This window comes from Lissotriton vulgaris, chromosome 9 (genome assembly GCF_964263255.1).
Source record: "Lissotriton vulgaris chromosome 9, aLisVul1.2, whole genome shotgun sequence".
Taxonomy (NCBI): domain Eukaryota; kingdom Metazoa; phylum Chordata; class Amphibia; order Caudata; family Salamandridae; genus Lissotriton; species Lissotriton vulgaris.
This window is the reverse complement of record NC_141697.1, coordinates 274,608,609-274,621,392: the sequence shown is the minus strand read 5'-3', so window position 1 is coordinate 274,621,392 and position 12,784 is coordinate 274,608,609. Positions and strand designations below refer to the sequence as shown.

The 12,784-nt window shown below is 39.7% G+C and overlaps 1 protein-coding gene across 2 annotated transcripts in view; it reads left to right on the top strand.

Moving 5' to 3' along the window:
• VIPAS39 (VPS33B interacting protein, apical-basolateral polarity regulator, spe-39 homolog) overlaps window positions 1-12,784 on the top strand; it is a 309,783-nt gene that overhangs the window by 153,891 nt on the left and 143,108 nt on the right. For both annotated transcript variants that reach the window (XM_086937557.1, XM_086937558.1), the window contains exons 7-8: window positions 11,337-11,393; window positions 11,834-11,926. In XM_086937557.1, coding sequence (XP_086793683.1) covers window positions 11,337-11,393; window positions 11,834-11,926 — 150 coding nt within the window. The remainder of the gene's footprint in view (window positions 1-11,336; window positions 11,394-11,833; window positions 11,927-12,784) is intronic.

Sequence of the window (12,784 nt, the reverse complement as noted above, 5' to 3'; positions counted from 1 at the left end):
AAAAATGTCTGACCGATTCAAACCATGTATCGTATGTTGAGCACGCTATTTACATACATCAAGGGTAATCATGTATACCTAATCCTGAATAAGCGTCTTTATGAATAGCAATGGTTCATATCCAGCTGCATCAAAGCACTACTGTTAGGGAGAACCAAAATATTGTTAACTACCAAAGCACAAAATTTAAACTGTACCAACACAACTCCTCTTCCACAATCACGGCGTTACCTGTCAGCCTGCTCTGTGACTTCATGCCCATTTAGACCAGCATATTTAGTTGACTAGAGATACACTTCCATTTCCAAACTAAATAGATGCATTGTGCAGACTGTCTTTTCCGCATATCAAAAAGAACGATGGACTACCAACAAATCTGCTAACTTTAATCTGTTATGGTGGCCATCTTTAATGATATCACAAAACTAAGTCATTCCAATCTCGTAATCAAACTAAAACTCCTCTCTCTTTGTATTAGATGGAACGACACACAGCAGACGTACTAGCCTTAATACCTATGTCGACCCTCTATTAAAAATGTTATCACAAAGCAGTAATATTTGAATTAAGAAATCGATTGATAACCTTAATCATAAAGTAGGTCAAACTCATCAACCTAATCAAATGCAAAAAATCTTTCGCTAATGCCATCACAAGGAATACTGATGGACCCCGTAAGGGTGCTTCTTTAGTGCTAACAATATACCCTATGCAGGGTTGTTTAAATCAGATTACCATTCATAACCATGGTGAGTATCATATTTGCTGAAAATAGTTAACAGCGTAGCAAAAAGACTACCAACATTACATGTGATGCATTGAAGGTTACAATACTGTGCTTTTCTATACATATGCACAATATAATCAGCTCTCAAATGTAATAGAATACAATGTGATGTTATTCAAGTGTGTGTGACTTAGATGTAGCCTAATGTGTGTGTAGAGTATCCAGACTTCAAAACCTATAACCTTTGGGTCTCAGTTTATCATTGAGACCCAAAAGAATTATGGTATTGAATTTCTTGATCCAAAATGTTTCTCTTTTTCAAGTAATCTTATTGAGGTCTGTACCTGCTCTGGGCATTACCGTCTCTAAAATCAGGAACCATAATTGAGCCATGTTATTACATTGTTCCAGCCAATGTGCCTCTAAACTAGAGTTTGTGTTCTTTTTGTGAATCATGCTCTTGAGTTCAGTTATCCTGATCTTCACTTTTCTTTCCGTTTTACTAATATAAAACAAGCCACAAGGGCAGTAAATGACGTTCATTATATTACAATCAGCTGAATATTTCAGGCTTACAGTTTCACTCACCCGTTCTCGGATGTGTGGTGCAATGACGTTCATTGTGTTACAATCAGCTGAATATTTCAGGGTCACAGTTTCACCCGTTCTTGAATGTGTGTTGTTATTCCCTACTATGACATTGTTGCATTGCACACAATTATGACATCTGCTCATGCCCTCAGGGTTAACGTATATGCAAACACAGGTCCATGATAGAATGAATAATTCTGGCTGAGTTTGTAGTGGTTCCCAACGCTTTAAAATTGCTTTTTTTAATGCATTTAGATTTTCTGGATAATTTGGAGACAAACGCCATTTGGTGCTTTAAATTGTTTGATTAATAGTTCTTGACGCTCTTTAAAACTTAGCACAGTCTGCATGGAGTATCCTCAGGGTAAATAAAATATCTCTGTCTAATCTTGGCTATGCTGAATCACCCAGTGTTGTGTTGGAAGAAATCCTTTTGACTCTCATCATCTGTGAATAAGGCATATTTTCCAATAATTGTGAAGGAGGAAAACTTTGGAAATGTAAAGCATTGTTTCTATCTTTTGCTTTCCTGTATACTCTGGTATTTAATTCTGCGTCACGTTTTTCAATCCATATGTCCAATAATGCAAGATTAGTTTTGCTGATGGTATGAGTAAACTTAATACTGTAGTTTTTAGTGTTCAATTCGGCCATATTCTTGATGAGAGTGTCTTCTGTGTACCTTCAAATAAAATAATGTCAGTAATATATCTGCAATAACAGATTCTTTAGTGGAAAAGATATGTTCGTGTTCAAATTTCACCATAAAGATATTTGCATATATTGTAGCCCCCCCAAAGAGGTCCCACTTATTTGCAAAAATTCATAATTTTGCCATTTAAAATAAGTATGTTGCAAGCAGAACTGTAGTATTTCCAGCAGAAATACTTTGTTGATTCTCAAGTGGGCCTGGTTGAGTAATGCCTATTCCAGTTCTTCTATCCTTTCTTGTAATGGTATAGATGTGTACAGGGAAGTGGCATCTATGGTGCACAGTATCCAATTTCCATATTTACCTTTGGTGAGTCCTTCAAACGTATTAAAAAATCTGTGGTATCTTGTCCATCTGAACGCCACAATTGCACAATGAGTTGTAGAACGTGATCAACATATTTACCCAAGGGCTCAAACAAAGAGCTGCATACAATAGGCCTGAATGGGGGATCTTTAAGATCTTTGTGGATGTTGGACAATATGTATAAATTAGGGCGTCTTGGAAATGGTGTACTCAAAAATACTTTTGTTTTAGCACTGATTCAATCCATTTCGATGGTGGGCTCATGATTTAACCTCATATAAGTAAATTTGTCTGTGACGTGTTTAGATACTTTCATGTTGTAATATGCCCTTTCCATAATCTCCAGGGCTCTTCCTTTATCTTCCTTTTGGAACATTAGATTGAGCTTTTTAGCTGGGTAGTTTAACGTGTTTGTCTGATTTAGACACGTTTTTTTTTAGCTCGCGTAAATGTAGCGCCATGGAGGGATCAGATAAGCACATTTTAGCCAAATGAGGAAATCAGGAACACCATGCAGTGAAGATTCAGAAGAAAAGTCATCAACATCGACAAAGTAACCAGAAGCAGTCTGTTGTAAAACAGGAGCTGTAGTAGGCTGAAGAGAACTGGTAGACACCTACAAAGGTGGTTCATCATAAACAACTGTATTTGAAGTAACAGAAGCAAGTTGTATACTCACATCTGGTGTATGGTTTGTATTTATAGCGGTAACAGGAATCAACAATAGTTCATTCTCCTCCCCCTAGCCGGGGGGAAACAATATTGGTGATGGTTAAAACTTGTAGAGGAAGTTCCTGTAGGATAGTGAAAGGGCTCAGGGAACTACATATGAGTCCTCATGGCCTACTGTGTTGTACTATCCACATGATGCAATTTAACTTGTTCAATGGAGACAAGTCTTTTGTCTTTACAACCAGCAAGCGGAGGCAAAATCACTGTTCTTTACCTTAAATGGCGAGGACTGGCACCGATGCGCAGTATGATAGGTCAGACTTCTTCTTTACTGCAATCTTCTCTTAAACTAGATCCCCAGCTTTAGGAATTCATCCAGGATAGGCTTGTTGCTCCTTCACTTCTTCAGTTGCAGACTTTTTGAAGAGGATATTTAGGCCATCACGTCCTGGAAGTCTGGTAATCCCTGTAAGACAGCGAAACATTAATTTATGTGAAAAGGTGTATCTGCTGCCACTGCGCCATGTCAGTCAAGATCTGGAACGTACATCTGGATGCCAAATAAGACCTCATATGGAGTCCGTCCAACCAAAGACCGTCTATTTAATGCTCTCTGAACTCCATACAGTTGGGAGCCAACTACGACCTGAACCTAATACTCTAGCTGTTAAGGATTGCTTTAAGTTACGTTTTTTCCTCTACACTATCGAATTTCCCTCAGGACGATAGGGCGAGGGATAATGCACAGCCACACCCAGGATTGCCATAATATCCCTGTAAGTCTTAGTTGCAAAAGCAGGGCCGGGGGCGTGTAAAATGCAACTACCACATTTGTGCTGATGAAAACTTGCAAATCTTTAATAACAGTGCCCGCATCAGCTAATCATTGTGGCCACACCCATTTGAATCTGGAGCATGAATCTACAGCAAGTAGAATGAATTTTAACACACCATCCAAATTTTGAGGGCCACAATGGGCTAAATACACACAATTGAGAGGTTTGTTTGAAACTAGGAGGAATGTCTGCGGTGGGCTTACAATGGTAGAGCTTTTAATTTGTTGGCAGATGTTGTAACTAAGGACATACTGCTATGTCTGCTTGTACAGACCATGCCACCGATTTCATTTTTGTGATAGTGAAATTGTGGCTGTACACCCTCATGGGCAGCCATGGTTAATTCTAGCCTGCAGTCTTGGTTGTGGATCACATGATCACCCAACCCTGGAATGGTAGCAAAAGGAATATTTGGGGCATGAAAGTGGTAGAAATATTTTGCTGGATATTTTTTAGGTAAAAGGTGCTGTTGTACAAAGCAGTGGCGACCGCCATGTTGTCTTCATCTACCCTTGTGTGAGAATAAGTAAATGCAGCTACTGTTGCCGTCTTAGCTGCTGATTTGCCAGCCTCACCTGCCATTGAATTCCCTACAGCGTCTATTCCAACGCGCTGATGACTCAATGTGTGTATCACATGTGGCTGTGGCAAACTGTCCTTAAGTTGTGCCACCTTTCCCCAAAACAACTTGTGCTTGACAATATTTCGCTTTGAGTCTCTGAATCCATATAGGCACCAATGATGACCGGTTTCATTAAAGACTGGACACAATAATATGAATCACACACTATAAGTGTGGGGAATTCAGGATCCGTATTCTCCAGTGCCAGAATTAATGCTTTTAGTTCAGCCAAATGTGCAGTGCATTCCCCAAAGGATTGTCAGTTTTTTGAGGATGGAATTTCTATCCATCGTGGCATCGAGTACTGCAGCACAAGCTGCTGATTATTGGCGTTTTGTGTCTGGAGCAGGCTGGGTTAAACCATCAGTGTATATGACGTGTTTTTTACTGATCAAGAGGCAAACTTTTACTGGGCATGGGATATTCATGTTCATATTGGAGAAATTCTTGAGTTTGTAATGTTGGGTCAAAAACATAACATTTGTCAGTAGCTGTCAGGGAAGTGGCCCATTGTATCCTTCTAGGATGTAAGGCTTTTGCATTAGGAACGCTAGCCTTTGTAACAGCCTCTAAGGCTGGGACCAGGGTCATGACAATGACCTTCAGCCAGTTGTCTTTCCTTTCTGACAGCCATCTGTAGTGTAGTTAGTATTTTTTTATTGATTGCAAAACTCATTTCTGTATTTGAATATAGATGCGATTCATATTCAGTCGGCACTGTGTCACTTTCATTAAATGTGCCATATGTAAAGCCATTGGCATCTGCAATTATACGGATGACCACATTTGTTTTGTTGACACGTGTGTGTAAATGTTGTGATGCAAGCATATCAGTCTAGTGGACTGAGTATTTGTGTATGTTCTGATGTCCAATGTGTGTTGGAAAAATCAGGACTTATTAAGTTGTACAATAGTTTAATGTGTTGTGCATAATATGGTATATATGTTCTGCCAAAATTGAAGAATCTGAACAAGGATTGCAATTTTTTAATGGTGTTTGGTGGTTGTAAAATACATCATTTCTGTAGGAAATGTGGCTCCATGCTCTTGCCCTCATTTGTCTACTCATATCATAGGAATAGTACACTGAGGAAAGCAATCTTAATGTTTTTTAAATTAAATGTGTAGCCTTGTTCAGCAAATTCCAATACTGTGCTATCTACTCTGACTAAATGTGTATTTGTCATCGTCCGTCAGATATATTTCATCAACATAGGACAATGCTTCTTGGTCAATATCATGTAGAATTGACATTACTCGGACAGCAAACAGTCAAGGACTGTCATTATACCCTTGAAATAATCGACAAAAACGGTGTTGTGAGCCCAGTGCTAAGAACTTTTTCAAGTCTCTGCCTTCAGGTGCCATGTTTTGGCAGAAAAAAACATTGGAAGTATTCAGGGTTGTTTTGTATTTTTATGGACAATGTTGTTCATTAAAGCTGTACTGAGTGAATGTTGTATTGCAAATGTGCATGTATGACTTTATAACTGTCTATTGTCTTAGACTATATGATAGGAATGATCTTCTGGTTTTGCTACCGGAAATAAGGGATTATTCATATGCGATACGCAGGGTTCAATAATTCTCTGGTACACACGTTGTGAGAATTTTTCTCACTGGAGCTTTTACTTCATGGTTAATGGTGTATTGTGTTTGCACTTGTAAACTGGACCTTATGGGTATAATGTGATAAGGTGACTCCTTATCTCAGCCAACATGGTTGCGGTATAATGCTGGGGCTTGTACAAGAGTTGATTCTGTGGTAGAAGCTTGTTTAACTTCTTCGGGAACAAACCCTGAAAATGAAGTTAAAATTACTTACTCTCCTTGTAGGACTGGTTTTACAAATCCGTTGGCCAATCGACCTCCACTAAGAGAACGTCATACCTAAATGTTACATTTTCCCAGAATATTACCCTAATGGCTAGCTGTATGTCACCCACAATTTGTATGTTTAATTTATAAAGTCTATCTGGGTGAGCGCGCTGACGCCTTGATCTAGGGTTTCGACTTCTATAACGTCATCAGTTATTTTTACATTGAGAAACTCCTGAACATTCTGGCTATCGTGACCTCTGCCGTGCTGTCTAGAATAAGTGGCATATTTTATTGAATTTCCAGCAACCTTCTTCTTTTTAAATTGTTTTTTTTAATGCTGACTTCCGACGAGCGTTGAGTTCTTTTTCCGTTTCACATACTCTTTGTGTCTGTGCTCTGATCACCGCTCTCTCTCTCTGATCATTTATCCAATGAATCCTGAAAGGAACGAGAACAACGTGTATCAGTGTACTGATACCTATCACGCTGTTTACCATTATCACGGTTGGGTAATTTATAATGTCTATCAGAGGTCTCCAGAAGCGGAGATTCACTCCATGATTTTTGTTTTTCTTTATTTTTTTGTTTGTCCCAGCGTTTCTTAGATGACACTGGTACTTGTTTGGCATTGTCCTTTTCGGAACTACCTCTAAACTGTGGTTTATTTGGGCTGGCACCCAAATTATCTCTATTTATAGATGTACAGGTTTCTGCAATAATTTTTGGTAACTCATGCTTTTGGTCAACTGCTACTACCTGCGCGAGGCGTTGCCGTATCTTCAGTGCTGCTGGTTCCTCTTTAACATTACTCAGTATATTTGTGGATACTTTAGCAAAATTGCCAATTAATTTCAGCCCCAAGCCCAGGCCGGGACTGTGCGTATTTGGTTTAGCACTTCCGGTAAGACCGCAAGTGATGGTGTACCATGTGTTATGGCACTTCATATTGCAGCAAAAGCTATACCCCAAGAGGCACAGTCGTCGAGTGTGGGAACCATTTCAAGTGGCAAGCACATGGTGGCAATTCTATGTTTATCTTGAGGTCCCATATCGGGTAGCACTGCTTCAAGCTGATTCGTTTTTTTGTGCAATCCAGAATGGGATTTCCTCCCGTCTGGTAGGAAATTTGCCCAAAATAGTGTTGAGTTACTGGACTTATCGTAGACACAGCTAACTGTGGCTGTACAGCTTGAACAGCCCTTCCTGGGGTAGTTGTTATTGTACACTTAACAAACTGTGTTAAACATCTGTATAGTTTTACTTGACCAGTATAGACAGTGCCTAAGTTGCCTACATTTAGTGGCGCTAATTATGTTTATGGTATTTAGGTCGCTAGGGCCAGCCATGTAGCTCTCTCATTGCTGAGGTGACCCATTCTAATGTTTTTAATGTATGTGGTTGGGTGCCTTAGAACCAATCTTGATGTTCCTGAAATGTTCATGGTATTTCTAAGTCGTTATAAGCTCTGGATAAGTTTGGTAAAGGAGCTTCATTGCAATAATGAAATGTTTGTGTTAGCATTTATTGCTGGAAAAGTGACCAATGAGTAGTATACTTCAGTTTTATGAGCTTTGTGAGTCTCAACTACGAAGGTAACATGTCCACCCCAATTTGAAGCCCATGTAATGTTGAGGGTGCTGTAACAGCAGGTCTGGAATTAGCAGGAATATTAATTTGATTCACCATTGTGGTTTATGAAATTCAGAGAAGAAATAACTGCTATAGTGGGGTATCCTTTTAAAGGTTCACATTTGAACAATATATAGACAAACATAGGTGCTTTCTATCATGCTGTGGAGAAATAAATTATCTCTAACACCATGGACGTCTCTGTATAAAAGGTGAAATAGAGTACCTTGGACACACACAAGAACTACTCAGGAGACTTGTTAAATACGTACCTGAACTGAGAGCGTTGGTGGAGCCATGTTGTATGGTTCTCACTAGAAAAGTAGGATGGCGTATTAGGAAAACAGTACTTAAGAATGCAAGGACTGAGTCCATCCACACCATCAGAGACTGTTGGCCCAACTCCTAGCTAGCTCACTGTACCTTACCCAAACCCCTAACCTTCCAGGAATGAAAGATGATTTTTGCAACCTCGAACATATCCCTCTGATCCCCACGGAAATCATGGAAACAGATTCTGCCCCTTTCGTTACTTACTCATGCATGCTCTTGGTAGGCATTAGAAAGATACGAAGGAAGCTTTCAATACATTGATTGAAGCAATCATATTCTTACCTTGAAAGAATGAGCTGCAAGTATTAGGCAGATAAAAGAAAGCAATGTAACCAGCATTTGAACATGGTGAAAGAATGAACAATCCAACCGTATATATTTTCCTACATAGTACTACCCCTACTCTTAGAGCATCTGGGGGTGTACCCTCTGCCCAATTTCTTAGGTTAGCCTGAGACCCCATGACTGAATGACTTCGTCTCAAGTGGATTGGCAATCTCTCTCTGCAGGATCAGGTTGGAAATCAGCTTTAGCAGTGTTGCATGTGGAACATTGTAGACATTCCAGGACATTCCAGGTCTGTCGTGGCTCCAGTGTCCCCTTTGACCTGTAGTGGGACAGGACGCTGTTTATATAATAAAACCGCTGTGTCAAAAATACAGCTCTGATGCAGTGATGTGTCTAGATGTTAGAAGCATCTCTCCAAGCAGGCAACGCAAGCAGTAGGATATCTCGTACTGTTCCTAGCCTTGAACAAAGAGTACAGATGATGTAGCAGGAAACAAGCCCATGTACTACATCTACGCAGAAGAATATCACGCAAGCAAATATATAAGAGCAATCTAGCTAAACAAAGTGTGCTAAAATGTATAAAATATCAAACTAAAATGGAGAACAAAAGTGGGTGCAAGAGAGATTCATTACAGTTTAAAGCAGCTAACTATGTGTGTGAATATCAGGCCATCGAAACGTCCAAAGGTTGGTAAGTAAAATGCACAAAGAAGCACAGTGGGCTCTGAGATGCAACAAAAAAGAAGGAAACCCGGAAAGAGCACATTGGCATATCATGCTGTGGGCATTTGCATTAAAGTGGGAGCATGATCTTTTTCCTCCTGCCATGTGTTGAGGGCAAGAAACCCAATTTCTGCAGGGCTTACTCGGGTAACTAAAGTGAGTACACAGCTTTCAATTTTCAATACCCCATGCACTAGTAGCTCCACCACAGGTTATTTTGTGTGTTCTGGTACTTATAATCCTGTTTATGACATTATACAGTCAGGACAAGTACGATAATGCAAAAGCTTAAAAAAGCGACATTTCCTTACCAATTGTCCTTTAAGTACAGTGAGGACAATAGCAAGCTGGTCTTAGTCCTTGCCTTTTGTGGTTTTACAATACAAAGACTCATTGTTCTCAGTTTGTGAAACAAATTAATGACCATACTACAGAGCTGAAAATGCTAAAAATTATCCCATCAAAATCCAGACAAGAGTTGATAGTAGACATAATGCCACCCCCTTTTAGCAGCAGGGTTCATAGGGTGTAACAAAGGGCATATCCAAAAAGGCTTTGGTTCTTTGCATTTTGGTAATAGTAATGGATTTTCCTTTGCATTGTGAGACTACAAGTGCCATAATGCAAATAAATAATCAGATTTGGTGAGCTACATATGTCTGATATGGGACAACTTAGAATCTCTTTAAGAGAATCGTCAGAAACATTCTTGTGCTCCCCTTGAGGGTTGCAAAGACCTGTTCCATTGCACTTAGTTTCCTGGACACTGCAGTTACAAAGGTTTATGTTTGTGATGTGATCAAAAATATTTTGACATTGCCTATATTTTAAACCCTGGACTTGAATTTGACAAGCCCTATTAATTCTCTATCATTGGTGCTTGTTGCTCGGTTCTACAGATCTTCATTCCGAAAGGTACTCCACAGTCTGTTAAAGCCCTATTTTTGCATTCTGGGATTTCCATGAATACTAGCCATGCCCCTCCTTTTAAATAAAAGCCAGCATCAATACAGCGAAGCCCACAAACTTGTTTTCAAAGTCAAGAAGTCAACTAACATACCAAATAGAAGCGGTTCCACCTTGAAAATAGACCGTGGCAGCCCTCAAGCAATCATAGTCGGGAAGCATTAGGAAGTCAGATTGCAATTTTCTCTATACAGACCCCAATTGACTTCAGTCCTGAAGATGGTTTCCGCAATTAATTCATAGGAAACCGAAACGTCGACATTTCATCTTATCCCTGTCTTGTTTTATTCAGTGTGATTTGGGATAGGTGTTTTTAGGTTCTGTTGAGTCACGTAGTAATTTACTTATGTGTGTACCCACAGTCCTAATTTTCTGTTTGTTCACTTATCTGTATATGAAGTGATTTCTTTAAAAAAAAATTGGATAAAATTATATTTTTCTAATACACCTTGTGTTGTTTTTTGTATGTTGTGTCTTGTTGAAACAAATTGTTTAAACTAAATTGAAACTCCACAGTGTTTGATTGATTCTTAACTCCATGGCTGCTAAGGCAATTCCCCTCCTGTGCTGGGAATTGCTATTCTTCATTGTTTTATGACGAGCTGGGCTCGTCATCAGTGTACGAGGAGGCTACACCATGACGAGCCCAGCTCGTCATCAGCTTGGAAGGGGTTAATAAGGATCGCTAATCGATCCTTCCTAAAATTAGTCTAAATAATTAAGCACGCATAAAATAAATTCCCTTGAAGGCATCTTCACCCATTCATTTTCATTACCCAAGCCCTCAAGGGTATTCTTGGGTTGCTCACTTTTTGTAAATTATTTTTTATTAGTCACACATTTCAAAATTGTGCTTTTTTTACATTGAGAAAATGCAATGCTGCAGTTTTGTTAAAAGACCCTTTATACTATGTGTTTGAGGTGGGAGTGAGTGGAGAGTTTTATGGTAAGCATGACTTGCAAAAGAACTGCTTTATAGGGTTTCAATGTGAGAATCTCTGGGGCAATGGAAGTATTTCCTGCGATCCCCATTGTTTGCTGGGGCTACGTAGGTTGGAGCGCCTCAAAATAATTCCCTCTAACACTCGATTGAACTGTTACATTTAGGACTACAGTGGTGACTGGAGTATGGAAGACACCATCAAGCGAATGCAGAAGGGAAAGGTAAGGGGGATCCAACCACACTTGTGCTTGGTCAGGTATTTCTCTTTGCCAAAATGTCTCCTTCTCTGAACATCGTTCCAAATGATTAGTGCATGGGTGTATGACTCTATCAGGCCTAACCTATCTATCACTGAGTGGCTTATTGACTTTTTCTTAATGTGTATCTCTTGTCAAACTGTGCCCAGTTTCCCATTCCTAGATGTATTTGTATGTTGCATGTTAGTCCATTGCTATGTTTTGCTAGGAATGTAACCATGTCTGTATTTATATCCGTTCCAACCTCTATCTGGGTACAGCTATGGTGCTGAAAGGTACCGAAGGGGAATTACCCTGCCAGAATGCCAGTTTGCAGCCTTTACGTATTTTTTTCATCAACCTATTTCTTCAGATTGCTCTTTGATTTGTTAATTGTTCACTTTTGTATATTATTTATTCTGCAGGTCTACTCCTTGGAAAGATTTCGTTCTTTGACAGAGAAACTGGCGCTTCTGGATGAGGCCGTCCGATTGCATGATGGGAACGTGATTACAGCAGTGAGTAGTGAGCATAAAGTGAGAATCTGTTCTCTTCCATGGATAATCTTCTCTGAAAGCCTCTGAGCAATTAATCAATCCTAACCCCATGCACCAAAAGGCAGTGCAAATAGGAGCAGGATTGGGAAGTAAAACTTCTGGGTCCCTCTCTCCAATATAAAGGTTCAAGATAACCCAGTCATCCACATTGCCGCCATGTGTTCTATGTATAGGAGCCACACCCAGTCCTTGTATTGAAGCCCAAGTCTGAATTTCTGCAGCACTTTGAACAGAAAGTGTTACCATTATGTACAATCAAATGCTTTTTCAGTATAAAGTGACAGCATTACAAGGGACTTCACAGCACTGTCCACCCATTGCAAAAAAGCTCACACAAATCTGATCTAGTGCATCTTTGTGCCTTGACACTTTAATTCTCCGGATGTAACAGGGAGGTATTTACCAGGAAGAGCCTTCGCCAGAATTTTAGCCTTGAGCTGTATAGAGATGGGACGTTATGATGAATGCTCTGTGAGCATTTTACCCTCTTTGTCTATAAACACTGAAGGTCCTCAGACAACATTCCAACCCTTCTTTCTCTTTGTAGATGTTAAGCAACTCAGCTTCAACGATTCCACTCTCAACAATAGCCAGCAATAAGCCAATCTAATGCAATATTATCACAAAACAAACCGATAAGTGATGGATAGAATGCTTGAATTAATCTGTCACTGAGAATTGCTAAGGCTGCATTTCAGTCCTTCATGCTTTGACTGCCTTATACAAATCAGTACTGACCCTGCTCCTATTGGGAGCTGTCCAGCTTGAACTGGTAGGTCTCGTCCAGATGAAAACACAAGCAATTCCAGAGCTGTTTCA